Here is a 20,484-nt window from a genome sequence, read left to right as displayed (position 1 = left end):
GCTCTATTGCCAATGTCACCTCTTTCAAATAAAGATATTAAAAAGAAATATTTTAATATTTATTATATATAGAAATAAAGAAAAATTTACCTCAATGCTTTTTTGTAGAATGCTTCACTACAACACCCTCCTAAATTCAATCAGACATAAAATTATTACTTAATGGCTTCCTTCCCTCGCAGACATATGAATGGTCCGACGTATCCGTGATCGGTAGTAAAGATCTCCCAACCCGACCACCAATACATCAAACCACCACCACATAACCCTGAGAGTCAGAAGACATCTTGTCTAATAATAAAATTATTAAAACCATTAAAATGAGCACGGCATATAAAAGTTAAAATCTAAATTAGCTAAAATAATTCAACCCAATTTTGAATAACTTCTCTTCCTCAATTTAATGTAATTATGCACTAGGATATCTAAAAATTTAGGATATTATTTATCCTAATTTAATATTTATTTAAAAACTGTCACTGCTCTGATACAAAAATCTGGACATTTGATTTGTGTGCATTTTGCTCCCCCAAAATTGTCATTTCACTTGATACAAAAAGAACTTGTTCTAATAGCAAAACTGGATGATGAATTGGTGAATTCAATAATATTAAAGTTAAAAATATAACGTAATTTAAAACCTCCAAAAACTCAGCTGGCAGCTTTTTATGTTTTATATGGTAAACCAGCAAACTTAACTGCCATAAATAAATGCACCATACTCCTCCTCAATATAGAAATGTTAAAAAAAAGAAAACCTTATACTTCGTGTAGTTCAGTTAAAAACAGTAGACAAAGAAAAAGGATTTGGGAGTTATGGTACACTTGGACATTAAGTTCTCCAAGCAGTGCAGACAGGCAGCAAGGAAGGTCCATGGTGTCTTATCAATGATTTATTATAGGTTTGTTTTGAGATAGGATCATAATTCCATTGTACATGGTAATTGTGCATTTAGAATATTGTACTCAATTATGGAGACTGCACCTAAAAAAAAAGTAATCAGCTTCTTGAAAGGGTCTAAAGATGGGCGATGCACCGGCTAAGATCAGAAAAATGTATCCATATGAAGAACGACTTCAAATGCTGCAGAGCTCATTAACTAAACACCTTAGAAGAGGAGACCTAATTGAGGTCTATAAGGTTCCAAGAGGATACAGTGAAATAAATGACAGTAAAATTTGCTGTTATAAATGATTCCAGGACCACCAATTCAAATTATGGTGGAAAAGGTTTACACCAGACTGTAGGAAATTCTTTTAGCTGGCAACTTGATAATTACTGGAATAAGTTGCCTCCATGGGCATTAGAGGCTCAGTGTGGGGAAATTCAAAGGTCAGCTGAATATGTATCTATGTGAGCAGGAAATCATAACAGGGTGTTTTTTTTTTTTTTTTTTTATTTATTTTTTGGCTGATGCAGCAAAAGTCTGTGGTATCCTTATACCACCATATGGTTAATACCGGTATATATACAGTCGGACCTCTTTAACAATTTTTCTATTTAGCCAATTTTTTTTTTCATTTCCTCTTGTTCATTACATTGGAAATAGTTTCTATATAACGAACTGATTTCAAGAAGCCTGGGTATGCATTGTTTTCACCCCTGGCCTTCAGGCAATAGAGCTGATGCTGTAGAAAGCACGAATTAAGAGCTAAAAGGAGTAAGAATTAACCCCTTTGGCTTTTAAGAGCTAAAGGGATTAATTCTTGAGCTAAAACATTCCACAATTCGGTGGTGCCTGTAAAATCTATACAACCACCTCTACTGTAAGAAGTCCTGCTGGTCAACTACTATGTGTACACAGCCACTGGCAAAGACTAAGGCATATTCCTGACAGACATTAGCACTTTCACTAAATTTTACCTGTCTCTGTTTACATGGTAGGTACAAGTGGTCCTTAAATCAGTTTTGTTTTAACTGCTGTGCAAGTAACCTTACAATTCGAGTATAGAGGAAAAACTGGAATGCTTAATAGTGTAGATCGAGGCATTAAAAAAAAAACTAAAATTTGTATCTCTGTCAGTAGTGTGTCAGCCATTCTGAAAAACCATGTTTTTATTCTCAAACTGTTTGAGAAAGTGGGACCCATTCAAAACCGGCCGAAATTATGCCGATGTAGACGAAGCCATTTCAAACATGCTGATATCAGGGCCATTAATAAAAGAAAAGGCTATGGAGTGCACATCTTTCAAGGACAGTAGAGTGTAGAATGTGTTTAGTGTCAAACGGCACCAGGGGGTTCCCCCATCTCCACGTAGTATAACATTGTGGGTGTGAAACAGAACATTGTCAATGCCAGAGGTTTAAAGGTACATGGATTTTGTATATGTGCAGTGTCGTGTACCATTGTTCCTCTGGTCATTTAGCTGTTAGGCCCCTAATGGGTCCCAACATTATCATCAGCCATTTTCAATCCACTACAGGATAAAAGCCTGTCAGCAACTTTCCAGTTCCTTCTGTTTTGTGCAAAGGCCATCCATTTACTACCCATGAACTTGGGAATTTCATCTGTCCATCTGAGTCATTGTCTTCCAGGTTTTCTTTTAGCTCCTGTTGGGTACCATTCTGTTATTTTCTTAGTCCATCTGTCATCATGTCTTCGAGCTATGTGTCAAGCCCAAAACCATTTTAGTTCTTTAATTTTGATAACAATGTCCTTTACTTGAGTTTGCTGCCTAATCCACGTGTTTCTCTTCTTATCTAACAGTAATTCCTACTATAATTCATTCCATTTTTTGCTGTGTAGTTCTCAGCTTCTCTTCCATTCTTTTGGTAAGTTCCCAAGTTTCACTTCCATAAGTCATGGTGGGGAGTATCTATTGGTTCATTATTTTACGCTTCAGACAAATTGGGATATTGCTCCTCAGTATGTGACCATATTTCCTGAATGCTATCCATCCAAAATTTGACTTCCAGCCATTTATCATTATTACAGCTAATGACTTGTCCCAGATAAGTATATGAATCCAACTTTTCAATTACTGCTCCTTCAATCATTATATCCCTTTCTGTGGCATACTTGTTCATCATTACTTTTGTTTTAGCCATATTCATCTTTAGTCTGAAATCCTTACTAACTCTGCATAACTGATTCACATTTCTCTCTAATTATTTGGGATCATGGCTTATGATCACAATGCCATCTACAAATCGTAGATGGTTTAGATACTCTCCACTCACATTGACTCCTTTCTGTGACCAGTCTAATCTTCTGAAAGCTTCCTCAAGGGCAGCAGTAAACAACTTCGGAGATATTCTGTCTCCTTGTCGAACTCCTTTCTCAATTTTAAATTTGCTACTGTCTTTGTCTAGTCTAATAAAGGAGGTAGCGTTCTCATATATTTTCTTCAAAATCATAATATATGTGGAGTATCTATGCCTTGTCTTTCCAGTGCCCGAAACATTGCCTTATGCTGTATGGAGTCAAATGCCTTTTCATAAGCCACAAATGCCAGGCATAATGGTGTTTTTTATTCATTTTCTTTCTCCATTAGCAGTAATATTATGTGAAGGTGATCCATAGTTGAGAATCCTGTCCTAAAGTCAGCTTGCTCTTTCAGTTGATTCTCATCAAGTATTCTTTCTAATCTGTTAGTAATGACCCTTGTGAACAACTTGTAGATGTGGGATAACAAGCTAATTGGTCTATAATTTCCAATTTATCTCCTTTCTTATGCAGCAAAATTATGATTGCATTATTCCACTCCTAATGCATTTTGTGAAGAGTCTTGCCAGTTCCTGTGTCTTCTTTCTCCCAATTTTAACAACTCTACAGTAAATTCATCTTCCTCCAGGGCTTTGATTCTTCAACGCATGTTCGACCTCATCAGGAAGGATATCGGGTATGTTGTATGTGTTATTAATTTGTGATCCATCTTCCCCACTGCTGGCATCATTTCCTCACTCCTTGTATAATTCTCTATAGTAGTTTTCTGCTATTTGAATTATGCCTTCTCTGCTATTTATAAGTACACCATTGCTATTCTTCAGTTTCAGTATCATTTGTCTTTCTGTATTACTGCTCATGGCTGTTGATTTAAATCCTTTGTATTCCCTTTTCTACTTTTCTTGTATTTAATCTTCTTATGTCCTCCGAGTCTCTTTCTAATGGTTTTGCATAACTCAGTATACTCAATTTTCTCCTTGTCAGCGTTTATCTTGCTCTTCATTTGTCGTCTTCAGTTCATCACGACAAGTGTTTCTTGACTAATTTTTTCTTCTTTGGATTTCTTTTTATCTATAAGTTTCTTGGGCTTTATCACTTTCAAAAAGTTGTAGTATACCTCGTTGATATCTTGGTCATGAACAGTCTGCAGAAGCTCAAACTTGTTCTTAAGTTCCAGTACATACTGCTTTTTTTCCTCTTCTATTATCTCAAAGACTTTGTATTATTTACTTGAGTCAGGTTTTTTTCTTTCTTTTCTTACATCTATATCAAGTGTGCATCTTACCATTCTGTGATCACTTCCAACGTTTACCTTGTTCAGGACGGTAACATCATTCAAGATAAATCTTCTGTTAGTAAGGATGAAGTCTATTTCATTAGTTGTTAATCCATTTGGGTTCTTCCCTGTCCACTTTCTGTTCATTCTTTTCTTCAAAAAAAGTATTCATTACTGACATTCCTCGAGATTCTGCAAATTCCACAAGCCTTTCACCTATTTCATTTCTTTCACCAATTCCAAAATCTCCTATAGTTCCCTTTCTGAGCTGTTTTGTCTCTTTCCAACCTTAGCATTGAAGTCCCCCATAATGATAGTGTAGTGGGTTTTCTGCTCATCTAGAAGGCTCTCAATTTCAGTGTACATTTCTTCAACCTCTTCATTATCATGGCTCAACAATGGTGCATAAATCATTATAACCTTTAGCTTGTACCTCTTAGAAATCCTGAGTAGTAGTCTTGACACCCTTGGTGATGAACTTTTGAATTCCAAAATGTTGTTTTTATATCTTTATGGACTAGAAAGCCAACTCTACTTTCGCTCCTTTCACTGTTTCCATTGGTCTACAGCAGATTTCCATTTAAAAAACTTAAGTGATTCATTTCTTCTCCTTGTTTCAGCCAGACCAAATGATATTCCAATTCACATTTTCTAATTCCTTTTCCAGCTCTAATATCCTATCTTCACCGATGGGCAATGTTACGTTGTAACAGGCCAAGTTCAGTTTCTGTGCATGGCAGCCTGGTCATGCCCAGAGACTCTTAGCACCCTCTGCTTCCACTCTGATCCTCTCTCTGCTGTAAGAGGGGAAGTGAAAGCCACAGAGGACCATTTGTTTCATCATGCTGTCGGGTTTGGTGTTTTCCTCTTCACGCTGACCAGGCATCTTGAAGAAGGGCATAAAACATTCCAAACTAGTTCTGGTTGGCTGGACAAATTTAAAAAGTGTCATGGCTTACTCGAAAAAGTTATTTCTGATGAAAGTGGAATTGTAATCAAAGAAGACTGCACCCATTGGCAAGGAACAGTTTTAAAAAGAAAAAAGTATGGAGGACTACAAGCCCAAAGACATACTCAACATTGATGAAACAGGCCTATTTTTTTAATGTTTGCAAAACAAGACACTGACTTTTAAAGGTGATAAAAATAGTAAGGAGAGTATTGGTTGGTACAAATATGGCTGGTAATGAAAAACTGATGCTTTTGGTAATAGGCAAAAATAACAATTCGATGTTTCAAAGGAAATAAGTCATTAGAGTTGGGCTAGAATTACAACAAAAAACTCGGATGACGAGTGAAATTTTTGAACATTGTATGTTAAATTTCGATAGAAAGATGATGAAAGAAAACAGAAAAATCATGTGTTGATTGTCGACAACTGCCCTTCACTTGGTAATTTCAAAACTTAGAAGTGTAACGCTTATTTTCTTCCCTTCAAATACCTCATCTAAACCAATGCACCAAACATTATCATGAATTTGGAAATGCACTACCAAAGGTGCATATTGAAAAAAATTATACTGAGAACAGAATCAAACGAGCCTATAGATTCTGTTATAGATTTGCAGGTGTGCATATTAGAGTTGGCAAAAGTGTGGAATCAAAATGTAACAGAAACAACGATTAATTGATTCGCAAAAGCACACTTGGCTAAAACACCGGTTAACAGTGATGAATTACTACAAGATATTGAGCAATCTTGGGAAGAACTTCAAGTGAGGTTTGACCAGTGAAGAAATTGTTCTTGACAAATTTTTAGTTGATGTCATAGTAGCTGAATATTCAAGTGACTCCAACATTTTGGAGAGTATTCAAAGAACTAGTGACAATATCAATGATGAGCTGGATGAAAATGAAGGCAATATTAAGCCTTCCAAACATGAAATGATGGCAGCAAATGAAACTTTGCATCAAGGCTTTCAGTGTGAAGAAAATATATTTGAGTGTTTAAGTAAGCAAATGCAAACACTTTTATGAACAATGTACAGTAAAATCCAATGTACAACAAAAAAAAAAACCCAAAACATTTTAAGAAATAATTCTTAAAAGTGCACTAATATATATTGTATGCATCATGCAAGTAGTCATTTCTTATATACATGTATTACTAAATTGTTTTAAAATGTTAGAAAATTTATTCATTCCCATTTATTTCCCACCTTTTACTAACTTTTTGAATTTTGAATTACAGTATTTTTCATTGTTGAAAAGGTCATTTCTTTATAGTGAAATTTCTGCTTAATGAATTTTTTCAAGAAAACAATCTATTTCTTTATATACAGGAGGAGTGTGTGTGTGCGCACGCGCGCACACACACACACACACGAGAGAGAGAGAAAAATTAAATTAAAAAAAAAAAAAAACAATTAGCAAAAAAGGTAATCCACTTTGTATTCTTTATTTTAACACAAAAAAAATATTTTAAACAGGCAACCAACATTAAAAAAAAAAAGTGTGGTATATGGTTTTGTGAAACATCCTTGGCTTCAAAAATGTTAGCAAAATCCAAGCCAATAGTCTAATTACCTATTTGATTGTTGCCATTTGAATGATTACAATCAAATGGCAGCTGCAGGAAGTATGATTGCAAACAATACAAGTTACAATAATTCACCTCTGGCGGAAGCTGCAGATGACATCACTTCCATGTCGTATTTTTCGTGACCAATCAGATTTACTTGGTTAAGGTGCCCCAAGGATGTTTCACATCAAAAATGTGAGCAAACTCATTTCATACTTTGTCTGCTTAACAGTGAGGAATTTGGATTTTTATAGCATTTCTTCAATTTTCACACTATCTATAATGGACAATTCAAAACTGAACTAAAAATTCACATTAACATTACACTAAAAAAAAAAAGAAGAAAAAGTTAAATTTATACATTTTTTCCAGAACATTGTGTACTGACACTCACACACTGATTAAAACATACCGATCAGTGAAGGTGATAAGTTATTACTTCCCATCTTGCTGTTTATTTCTTCACTTGTTCTTGTAGGGGAAAAACAATCATCTTCTATTACTGTTTCAACTGGAAACATGAAAACAAAATATTCATTAACAGTTTCATTTATTTCTTTCTTAAAATCTATATGAAATACTTATTACTGACAACACACATAGAAAACACTAAATACCAGACTGTTTTCTAAAACAATTCCACGTGCTTTCAGATTGGTCAAAAGTAGATGCCTTCTTGCATTCTGTAGAGTAGTAACATTACAGTAGTAATAACAAATATTGCATTCTGTAGAGTAGTAACATTCAAAATTTTTAGGCTAAGGGCCAAAACAGATCACCTGTTGAAGGTAATAGGCCACATGGATTCTCAAAAAGTAGCAAGATGTAAGAACAGTTCCTTACCACTTATGCATTTTTCAATATAGGATTTAATTTTTGGCTGATCAACACTTATATTTACAGTTTAATTCTTTAAAATAATAATAAGATACAAAAATCCATCACTATTATTACATGACACTAATAACATTCTTATTACATGGTTGTAATGATATTGTTAAAGATACAAAGCATAAGAATGCAATACAGAAAAATCAAATATTTGTAAAAATTTTCAAAAGTCTGAAAAATTATACTTTGTGACATGCTAGTTTTAAGCTTGAGGAGGAAGAGTATAACATCTAGAGAAACCTACACAGCTCTGGGTTGCACAGTATCAGTACTTCAGGCTTCCACAGACATTCTCTCAGGTATGGCAAGCAAGCTGGCCTTGCTACCCAAGAGTCTAAAACACTGATGGAACTAATATTCAGATGACACAAGTCAATTGGATCTAATTTCAGAAGACTGCCCATTCTGTGACAACCAAATCCTCTGCTTGAACCTTCACGATGGTGGGACTGTTAGTTAGTAAAGCTGGGTGTAACCTCATTGTGTAAGTCCTGAAATACAGCACCTAGTATAATGGAGGTGACCACTCAGGTGCAAACTAACACAAGAAGGGGTTCAAGTGTGGCATCCACACCACACAGAGGAATGCTGCCCCTCTGCGTTAGCAGGAAATACTAGACGGTAGATAACTCATCAACCAGAGCAAAACCACAGCTTTGCTTATTGGAAGCTTGAAAAAGTGGTGGAACCCATGCTTAGGCTCCAAAGCAAAGCTCCAGCATCCCCCTCCCAATCTCTTCCATCATGCAGTATGATTGATATCTTTTTTGAGGCTATAACGGACATTATGGCGAGATCCAATCTTCCTTACATTTTGAGGGCAGCTCTAAAACTGTCTATAAGCCAGCTGCTGGATAGTCCACCAGACTGAACCTATTGGCAACTCTCTAGGAGAGTTCCAGATAAGCTAGTATATAATAGCTATCTCTACTCTGGTAGATAGTGATTTGATGTTGTTATTTGGCTTTTAGGAGCATTAGCAACTAAGGCCATATTGCTCCGTGGATATGCAGTGGTCATTCCCTGACCTTTCCGCATCCTCCGTATTTGGTGGCCACGAGCTTGAACCCCAGTCTAATTAAGAAGTGTGTGCTACGCACTGCTGCTGCTGTCCACCTGGCTATGGAGGCACCACAGTGACTTGAGAGAGTCCGAATAGTGTGTGGGGGGGGGAGCATTGTTGAAACCACATTATGTCAAGGAGTTAGGTATATTCTTGCCATAGGGAGAATTTCATTAGTTTCACTAAAAATTTCATTACTACATACGCCAAGCAAATGCCCCACAAAACCTCTATAAGGTAATAAACAGCTACCTTACAGACAGAAGTGTCTCAGTACGCACAAGGTTCCAGGAATTGACAAGCCCTGTGAATAAAGGCTGCCCGCAGGGTTCAATCCTTGGCCCTTTCTTTTGGAACATTGTTCTGGACGAATTTCTGGCCTTGGATCTGGGCCCCGTGGAAAGCCTGGCCTTTGCAGATGACATGATTTTCCTTGTAAAAGGTAACTCACGAGTGGTTGTAAAGCAAAGATCAAATGCCGCCCTCTTGCAGCTGCAGGAGTGGGCACAAATGCACATGCTCAAAATATCGCCTGAAAAAACCAAACAAATACTTCTAAAAGGCAATTTGGACATAAGAAGACGTCCACAAATCAAAATTAACACAACCACTATAAAAATGGTAACAGAACTAAAATATCTTGGAGTGGTCTTTGATTCAAAATTAACTTTTTACCCCCATTTGATCTACTTGGCGAAGAAAGTGAGAAATTATGCAGGTATGATTGCCAGGATCAGTCGAGCAGAATGGGGACTCAAAAGAAAGACCCTGGCAATCATATACCGTGCAATGTTCCTACCTGTTATCACCTATGGAGCCGGTGCGTGGTTCATCCGCTCGGCCACAGTAAGAAATAGGAATAAATTAGAATCGATACAAAGGACAATACTACTCACTATTACGAGAGCATGTCGCACAGTAAGCACACCCTGCACTACAGTTGCTGGCCGGAACTCTCCCACTTTACCTGGAAGTAGCCAAAAGAGGCTTATATTATAGATTTAAAAAGGGCATACCCACAGAATTTCTGGGGATAGCCCTTGACACAGCCAACACCTTCAATGATGAAAGAAAAAGAATAGCCACAAAGCTCCACAAGCTATGGCAAACAAAGTGGGAGCAGGAAACCAGAGGTCTGGTTACTAAACGGTTTCTGCCATGGGTGTCAATGGTTAGCCCAAAGCCACTTAAGTGGTATGCCCCTGGACTTTTTACTACATTTATATTGACAGGTCACAGCTCCCTAAAGGCAAAACTAGCCTCCTCAGGCCTGACCGATGACCCAAACTGCACCTGTGGCGAAAGTGAAGACTGGGCACACATTCTATATGAATGTATAATATATGACATCCCCAGAACAGAGCTAATAGCACAGATTGGTCCCCTTCCCAGGGGAGAAGAACATCCGTTCATCATAGAAGAGCAAAATTATAAAGCTTTTACATCTTTCACACAGAAAGTATTCGAAATGCGCAGAGCAATGCAAAGAATGGCAATTCAGCCCCCCAGCAATTAAACAATAATCAATAGTAAAATTGCCCAAGTTTCCCACCACGCCCAGACGATGACTTAAAAACTGTCAGGATAGCAGTATTCTGCACCCTGACAGAAACCTGACATGGCAAACCTCCACAGGATTACCCTGCCATGTGTAGGAACCTGGGGCCCCATGCCAAATAAGTAACCACGTAGGGGAGGGAGATGTACAGGGAGCAGATTAGCTGAAAAATATCAGTAGGCTAGTAGCAAAGGGATGCAATGTAGTATGAATGAATGAGAATGAAAGACAATGAATAGGCTGGGAACTGAGTGAACTAGGAATTATGGTAAAAGGGAATAAATGGCAGTTTTGGTGAAATAAAGAGTGACCTAGCATGAGGGAAAGAGAGAGTAAATGGGAATGAGTGGAAGAGCAAATGTAATTGGCCGAAAGAATACAAAGTTAAAAATAACTTACATCACTCTATATATACTGTACTAAGAAACATTTACTAACCACAAACACTATCAGTGCATTCTCCCCTGGCCTACAAAAAAAAAAAAAAAAAAAACTTGTGGCTAGGCCTGCACCACAACTGAAGAATAACAGTAAGTTGCGGTGCCCAGAGAGTGCAGTGCAGAAAGTAAGAGTCGAATAAATGAGATGAGAGCTAGAAGAATGAATAAAAGCATATAAGAAAAAGAACACAAACCATAAATGCTACAGTTAAGTACACACTAACCTTAGTTTTAATTAGCATTTAAATTTACACTACACATCATTGCATCCCCTCCTGGTGTGTGAGAAAAAGATGAATGAGTGGGAAAAAAAAAAAATAAAAATATATATATATATATTATTCTTTTGTAATATAATTCATGTTGTATTTTATTTTTAATATGCTTTTATAGTAGTTTTACTTAATTTATTTCTATCTCTAGCTTTTTCTGTTGTCCCAGTAGCTGTTTTAGCAATGCATGGGTACGAACAGAGTACATATTGTTATTCTTTTTGTATTATCATTCTATTGTGGTTTATTCCGTCTTTGTTCATTTTCTTAATTACGTGTATTTTCTACACATAGGTATTATAGTTAATACATTACTGGTCTTTAGGCTAGCCTAATCTCGGTTATCTTAATTTCCCATGGCCTATACATTCAGGATTTTTCAACTTGTTACGTATTCTAAAAAAAGTCATATCAATTATTGATGAAAAACTGTAGCAATACTATTTTAAAACAATATGATATAATATTAAACATATTTATACATTTTTGTATTACATCTTTATACTACAGATATATTACCAAAAATATCACAGCATATTACAATGCAAAAAACAATACTGGAATGACCTTACTAAAATCAGTGTAAAAGGGAACTACATTCTAATGGGAGGCAAAGCGTATATACAATGCAGGGGTATAGCTATGGGATCCAGCAGTTTTTGCGCCATGGCTAACCTCTATCTGCACTATTATGAAAGTAACATTACGGACGATATAAAATTCTATAGATATATAGATGACGTAATTGTGTTCAACCATGACAACTTTATAAACGTAGCAAAGAACAATTACCCAGCAGACCTTAAAATTGAATGTACAAATCCGGATAACAACCAAAAAGCTGTCTACTTAGACAGCGAAATTGCCATCCACCCAGACAAAATATATACAAATCACTATGATAAAAGAGACCATTTTAATTTCGAAACAATAAAACTCACACACTGGGAAAGTAACATAGCAAAGCATGTACATGGTAATACCATAAGAAATCAGACAAACAGACTATTACAAATATGCAACAATATAAATAACGTAATTATAGCTATTAAAAAACTCATTATAATGCTGGATAGAAACAAAATTCCCAAACAATACAGTAGATATCACATAAAAACTGCCATATACGCAAATAGTAGAAAACACCATCCCAATGTAGACCCACATGCATTTATCAAAAGCCAGCTAAAAATATAATAGTATTTGCTCAGAAGAGTATCCCCTTATTTATTAGGTTTATTGCACTCAGGCGAGGCTCGTCGCCTGACTGCACTACTACCTATTGCCAAAATTCACCCCCCCCCACACCCATTGTAAGAGGCTGTATATATGTATATAGCTTTGCCTCTAGACAATCAAGTGCTGTTACGCCTTGGAAAAGCGGGTACCGGCACTGTCCGAGGTGGGGCATAAAATAAATGTAAAAATAAATGTAAAAATTATGTAAATACACAACTAAGTAAATTCATCGAAATCCAACTACAAAACCACCATAATAGACATTGGCCTGAAGATCGGGGACTTCGGCCAATACACCATCGGCACACAACCTAATGGAAGTGAAACGTGAAACCTAATGGAAGTAACACATTGAAACGTCAATGCGACTGCGCAATAAAAATAGCCATCCTTAAAACAAGTTAAGGGCGGGAAACTTCCCCTTTTTCGACTCTTCGGCTCTACGACCTCCATTGAAACACATCAAGTAAGTAATATTATTGCAATATATTAAATAAACTTACCCGTTGGGCTTTGTGTATTCTATCACAGTTGCTGTAGAAATTATGGGGAATTAATTTGGTTCATAATAAATTTATAATAAATAATACTGATTTAACTAATAACAATTAAGATAAACATGGGACCAAAAAATTAAAAATAGAAACTTAGAATTTAGTAATTGGATTAAATAGCAAAGCTGTGATAGATGCAAACAGAAACGGGTAAGTAAGAAATGCATTACATCGAATGGACCGTCAATCTGCTCAAAGCCCCCGATGAAGTAGGGGATTGACGTCCATGTGATGTAATACAAAAATGTATAAAGATGTAATACAAAAATGTATAAAGATGTAATACAAAAATGTATAAATATGTTTAATATTATATCATATTGTTTTAAAATAGTATTGCTACAGTTTTTCATCAATAATTGATGACTTTTTTTAGCAATACGTAACAAGTTGAAAAATCCTGAATGTATAGGCCATGGGAAATTAAGATAACCGAGATTAGGCTAGCTTAAAGACCAGTAATGTATTAACTATAATACCTATGTGTAGAAAATACATGTAATTAAGAAAATGAACAAAGACGGAATAAACCACAATAGAATGATAATACAAAAAGAATAACAATATATATATATCTGATAATTAAAATAAATCTGATATTTAAAATAAAAACATCAGCCAGTAGTACGGCAAAAAAGTAGAGCGAAACACAACGTAAAATAATATAAAATAAACAAACAGGGAAGGGAAAGAAAGGGTAATAAGACAAAAAAGTAGTCGTTAATCCCCTGTATAATTTAGTCATTAAACCCAATTAATAAAAACGATGTAATTTTAAATAATGCCAATTATAATTAATTTAGCGGTTCCTCCCCAGAAGGTACCAGTTCCAAAAGACGTGAAATATCACCAAAAGGGGGGTTAAAGAAACTACAAAAAATTAAAATATCAAAATAATAGACTGACCATCATGCCCCATATCGACAGAGGACCACGAGGCCAATAATGGTCATGGAATCGCTGCATTTCAATCGCCATACAAATCATCGCAAAGGCGGAAATATCGAAGAACCAAACCACCCTACCATTCTCCGATAGATCAACCAATGCAGAGGATTTGCATGGCGGTGGTCCTTATGCAGCGAGAAATAATCTATAGAACAGACAGCACTCTAGATCAGAGCCACACCACTGACACAATGTAAGCTTAACCAGCTTATATAATAGAAAGAAAAGAATAGATGGCGGCACAGGCGCTGCTTATTAGCATATCAACCCACTACTGCCACTAATTATATGATGTAATATAAAAGTTAGGCAAAGGTAATAAAAATAAAATAAAATAAATAAAAAGCTATCATTAGAGGCAGCAAATGCAAATCCTCCACATGACGCCTAATTATATCTGATAATTAAAATAAATCTGATATTTAAAATAAAATAAAAACATCAGCCAGTAGTACGGCAAAAAAGTAGAGCGAAACACAACGTAAAATAATATAAAATAAACAAACAGGGAAGGGAAAGAAAGGGTAATAAGACAAAAAAGTAGTCGTTAATCCCCTGTATAATTTAGTCATTAAACCCAATTAATAAAAACGATGTAATTTTAAATACATTGCCTAACTTTTATATTACATCATATAATTAGTGGCAGTAGTGGGTTGATATGCTAATAAGCAGCGCCTGTGCCGCCATCTATTCTTTTCTTTCTATTATATAAGCTGGTTAAGCTTACATTGTGTCAGTGGTGTGGCTCTGATCTAGAGTGCTGTCTGTTCTATAGATTATTTCTCGCTGCATAAGGACCACCGCCATGCAAATCCTCTGCATTGGTTGATCTATCGGAGAATGGTAGGGTGGTTTGGTTCTTCGATATTTCCGCCTTTGCGATGATTTGTATGGCGATTGAAATGCAGCGATTCCATGACCATTATTGGCCTCGTGGTCCTCTGTCGATATGGGGCATGATGGTCAGTCTATTATTTTGATATTTTAATTTTTTGTAGTTTCTTTAACCCCCCCTTTTGGTGATATTTCAAGTCTTTTGGAACTGGTACCTTCTGGGGAGGAACCGCTAAATTAATTATAATTGGCATTATTTAAAATTACATCGTTTTTATTAATTGGGTTTAATGACTAAATTATACAGGGGATTAACGACTACTTTTTTGTCTTATTACCCTTTCTTTCCCTTCCCTGTTTGTTTATTTTATATTATTTTACGTTGTGTTTCGCTCTACTTTTTTGCCGTACTACTGGCTGATGTTTTTATTTTATTTTAAATATCAGATTTATTTTAATTATCAGATATAATTAGGCTTCATGTGGAGGATTTGCATTTGCTGCCTCTAATGATAGCTTTTTATTTATTTTATTTTATTTTTATTACCTTTGCCTAACTTTTATATTACATCATATATATATATATATATATATGTGTATAAAAAAAAGAAACTTGGAAAAAAAAAATTATAAAATAAGAAAAAAGTATTTAAAAAAAAAAAATAAATAAAAATAAATAAAAATAAATAAATAAAAAAAAAAAAAAAAAAGAATGCAAGTAGAGTGAGAATGCAGATTATGAATGAAGTAAATGTGTCTCTCCCACCCCCTTGCCTGGTGGGTTCCCCACTGCCAGCTAACATATCCCACCCCCGGAGCGGGATGGGCAGATTAACCCTCATACCGGATTCGACACTCCTTGGACATGACACCAACGAAGACATTCTGCAGCTTTGCTGCCAACGGCGATCTGAACTGGGTACTCTAACCTGGTTCCCTTTAAAACCCCATCCCCAGGCAGGGGAGGGAGGAGACAGATCTCTGTCTCCTCTCCTGCCTGCCTACCCCCCATACTTCACCTGGTGGGGCTTGTCTCCACTGACCTCTTTGGGGATGCCTACTCTATCGTCCCTATTCTTCTATCTGTTTTCCCCCCAGTCTTCAGTCTCCCTCCCTCTCTAACTAAATCAACCAAAGTACATCCTTAATGCCGCCAAATTCTAATCAACGTCTAAATTCTACCGGTTTCCTGTAAATCTCTAAGACAACTAACACTATTAGCTAGCGTATAGCCTCACATGTCTAAATTTAATAACATCAAAATTTGGCCTTTAACACATCTCTTTAGCGTTCAACCCCAACCAGTGATTTCCTAACAGCAATCCCATTAAGCATTAATGGGAAACGCAATTTTTTTTTTTTTTTTTTTTTTTAATAGGTCCTAGCCACTGAAATCCCAGGAAACTAGGTGGCAGGACCTGCCAGAGCAATTTGTTGTGATACTGGATACACCCAGCTAGCCTCCACGTGGCAGGGTATGGGCAACGTTGGGCCCACTAGGGGCCTGGCGGCCAATAAGCCAGATAAACAATGGGCACAACATATCACACTGCACAGACACGGCCCACACACTTTCAAGTCTCTGGCTTGACAGTGTACTGTCCTCGATACAGCGAAACACACGCGGAGATGGGAGAAATCCCAGGTGCCGTCCGACACGAACATACCTTATACATGTCCTCCCTGCCTTTTCTTACTTGAATACATAACGAATACTCAAAACTAATATGACAACCTTACCTGTGAAAAGATTTAAACCTCCCAAATACTTCCTCGCTCATTATACAAACATATATGGTCTCAGTTCCAATCTCAATGATGTCCATTTCCTTTTGCAGTCTGCCAAACCCCACATACTTTTTCTGACAGAATCCCAATTATTGGTTGATTCAGCCATTGCTCATCTCAGTTCTAATTATTTACTGTACAATTCCTTTCACTGCAAAGGTGATTCTTGTGCATATGTCCATTCTGATATTCCCTGTCAGAGACTTAATTTGTAATCTACTCTTTTCGATGTTCTCTGGCTTAAAATCTCTTTACCACATTCTGTTGAATTTATTTGTTATCTCAATCGTTCACCCAACTCCACTAATCACTTGAAACTCTGACTTCCTCTCTTTGAAACTTGACTTTCTCCACTCCCACTTTCCTAACAGTGAGGTAATTTTTCTTGGCGATTTTAATGCTCAACTCCAGTTGGCTTCCATTTTCTAGTCGCACGGACTTTGTTGATTGAGATGCTATGGTTTTTGCAATTACTAATGACCTCGCACAGATAGTTCATTTGCCTACCTGAATACTAGACACTCTTAACCACACAGCCAACATGCTTGATCCATTTCTCACAAACAACCCTTCTAAGAATATGGTTGAAGTGAGAAGTAGTATAGGCACCTCAGATCACAATCTTGACAAGGGTCTCTTCTCTAATGGAGCCTTTCTCTAGTAGCCATTCTTAACCTCATGATGTCTGGCATTACAAGAATGCAAAATGGGATGATCTGCAAGATTTCTTTTCCTTGATTGGATTAGTGTTTTAAATCTTCTGATGCTAATGTTTGCTCGTATCATGTCAGTGAAATTATTCTTGTTGAATAATTTCACTGAAATGGTCATTTATTCCACACTCCACCTTAAAATCTCATTCTTCATCTAAACGTTGGTTACCAATAAATTTGCTAAGGCTGTTCAAGATAAGATTGCATATCACAAATGGCTTGCATCTAAATCTCCAACCTTCATTTTCTACCTGCACCAAAGCTGACAACAATTGTAAAGCATGAAAGAGTTTGTTTATGCGTGGTTACTGCACATACATCATTTCATACATACTACCGAGGAAGTATATGTATGAATGCATCACAGCGAGTTGCCATGGTATTGTACTACCCTAAATAAATAAGCCTTCACCTATGGAGAAGACTAACATTACTTATTCTCGGCAGATACCACCATCCAGACAGCACAGTTTCAAAGCTTACTGGCTTCCTCATCGGTGGGTGGGCTGGTACCCTGTTGTTGTACACATATAATAAATTTTAAAAAATTTAGTATTCATCATAAAGGGAAAAGCCTCATTTAATATTACTAATGGTTTTAGTGTATAAGCATACCAAACTGCGATGTTAATAATCTATCACGATCTTTGGTTTTCTTTTTCTTCTTTTTTTTTGATGGTGTCAGTGGTGATGGCAGTGTTTCTTCAGAAGAGAGATATTCTTTCTTTATGCTTGCTATATCTGAAATATAAAATGAATACCAGTTACCTAACAAATAAACAAACACAGACAACAGCAACTGAAACAATATTAACAAACATCAGTTACATTTAATAATATAACAGTGAAGGAAGCCAGTCTAACCCTTCAAAAACTTTGAGAAATTTGTAGAAAAGAATCAGCAGTTTATTTGCTTACTTACATCTTCAAACAGAAGGCATCTTTGATATTAGTGAAAAATGAGGTTAAACTCTGAAATATTCAATGACTTCATCCCTTTGGTTTTAATCTGTACAGGCTTTAAAGAATCCCACTTTGTTTTTTGAGATGGATTTCACTTAAAATTCATTTGTCTTATTTTTTTTTTTAAGTATGAGCTTTTTTAATGGAAATTTTTTATATTTCAGGGATTAAGTATTTCAACTTAGTTTCCTTGTGATGTAATGATACAGACATTGCATTGCATGTCTAGTGAACCTCAAAATGGAACCTTTCCTTGGTCCTAAATTAGAATGCAAAAAACGGGTATCTAAGCATTAACATTAGTAGAGGCAAATGATGCAAGAAAGCAAGCTTATGCAGCATCAGCCAAAAAAAAAAAAAACATCCCATTTCACCCCTCCATTCATTCCAAATACCTGTCCAGCTCAGCCTTAAATTTATTTAGGCTATCAACTTCCACAACAAAGGATGGACGTCTGTTCCACCAACCAACCACCCGCTGGCTAAAGGCAAACTTCCACACATCTATCCTTCCTCAATTTGAATTTATACCCTGTCAGGTGATTGTTCTGAGCAAGAGGAAGAATCCCATCAGCATTGAGCATGCCCAAACCATTCAAGGCTTTATACACCTCTATCAGATCACCTCGCCGGTGCCTAGTCTCCAGACACTGTAATTTGCAAACCTTAAGCCTTTCTTCGTAAGAGAAAATTTGTAACTAGGTAGCTCTAACGTAAAATTATATAACGTAATTCACATCCCTGCACTTGGGATTCTATTAGATAGTGTAGTATCGACAATTAATTAAATTTATTAATTTAAAATATCATGGCCCAGACTAGAGCAGAAAAGCAATGGGCACAAAGTGGCAGGAGTTCTGTAACTTGGGGGAGAACTGAGGGATTCTCCAACACATCACAGCCTAAAAAAATGTGCAACTTGTGAATCTTTGCCGAACTCTGGAACGGAACATGACCTAGCCAAGTAGGATGTCTTTGTGTGTGCCAGGTGCAGAGAGTGTCTAGAAATTAGGCATAAACTCAACGTTCTAATGGGTGTCTATGAGAGCTTGGGGTGTGGGGTAGATGCCCTCAAAGAAATTAATGAGGGGCCCGTCAAGCTCTCAGCTGCCCAACTCAACGGCAAAGCTCACTCCTGGGCATCACGCAACACAGCGGCAATCTACAAGGCAGTGTGCACTGGTCCCACAGGAGTTAGTTATCGTCGGTGACTCTATTGTCAGGGAGACGGGGAATTTATATTGTGTAAAAAAGGATAGATGGAATAGGACCAGGGTATGTCTGCCAGGGGCAAAGTTGATGACATAAAGCATACATCATCTTTTACGGACACAAAGGGTGATATCGTACAAGTTGGCACCAATGACATTTAGAGTAGATCTGCAGATTTACTTAACAAGTACAGGTCAATGTTGCAAAAACGTATTGAGTTAGGGTTAAATTTGAAAGTGTCTGCAATTCTGCCCAGACACGATAGGAGGTAGTACATGATGAGAGCCTTGTCAATCAATTTGGCCCTGGAGGAAATGTGCAAGGCTCAAGGGGTAGAATTTTTTTTCAGCCTGGTCTGTGCTTGTTAACAGGAGAGACTGCTTCCACAGGGATGGGATACACTTAAATAGAAAGGGTGCAATAATATTTGCTCATGCTATCGAGACAGTGTTAGGTGGGTCGGAAAACTGCTAGCTTGTGGGGGATTCAGACTAAAAGTTTAAAGGAGCCGCAGGCAGAGGTGTAGGTGATTCTTGCACTACTTCTATTAGAATAAGCAGCGACCTGGAGCGAGGGGTTTTCGGGGTTTCAGGGACTGATGGCAGTCATTGTGAAATAGGTGGGTATATGGGATGTGTTAGAGTAACTAATAATAAGAATACGTACATGTATACCAATGCTAGAAGTATAGTAAATAAATTTGATGTGCTGGTTAAGACATCAAAGACGGTATTGTTGGGATAGCAGAGACGTGGTATGACACAGATATAAGGAATGCAGAACTGGAATTTGGGGAGTACAATGTGTACAGAAAGGATAGAAAGGGAGGAGCTGTTATGCTGTTAATTAAGAAAAACAAAATCAAAAGAAGTGCATCCAGTTGATATAGATGAACAGTGCACTGTTGAATCAGGTTGGTGTGACATAAGCACTGCGAAATCTAAAATAATAGTAGAAGTGTGCTATAGACCTAATGACTTGAATGAGTACAATGAACAATTGTACAGAGAAATAGTGGACTAGTAAATCGGAATGCCTTATA

The 20,484-nt window shown here is 36.7% G+C and overlaps 1 protein-coding gene across 4 annotated transcripts in view; it reads right to left on the bottom strand.

The window, feature by feature from the left end:
- Window positions 1-20,484, bottom strand: part of LOC150090382 (uncharacterized) — a 201,624-nt gene that overhangs the window by 120,241 nt on the left and 60,899 nt on the right. For all 4 annotated transcript variants that reach the window (XM_090369095.1, XM_090369093.1, XM_090369092.1 and 1 more), the window contains exons 8-9: window positions 17,883-18,008; window positions 7,377-7,475 (exon numbers count right to left, since the gene is read on the bottom strand). In XM_090369095.1, coding sequence (XP_090225221.1) covers window positions 7,377-7,475; window positions 17,883-18,008 — 225 coding nt within the window. The remainder of the gene's footprint in view (window positions 1-7,376; window positions 7,476-17,882; window positions 18,009-20,484) is intronic.

The sequence above is a fragment of the Mastigoproctus giganteus genome, chromosome 2 (genome assembly GCF_048544385.1).
Source record: "Mastigoproctus giganteus isolate SK-2022 chromosome 2, ASM4854438v1, whole genome shotgun sequence".
Taxonomy (NCBI): Eukaryota; Metazoa; Arthropoda; class Arachnida; order Uropygi; family Thelyphonidae; genus Mastigoproctus; species Mastigoproctus giganteus.
The sequence above is the reverse complement of the archived record's forward strand: the minus strand, read 5'-3'. Positions and strand labels throughout refer to the sequence as shown.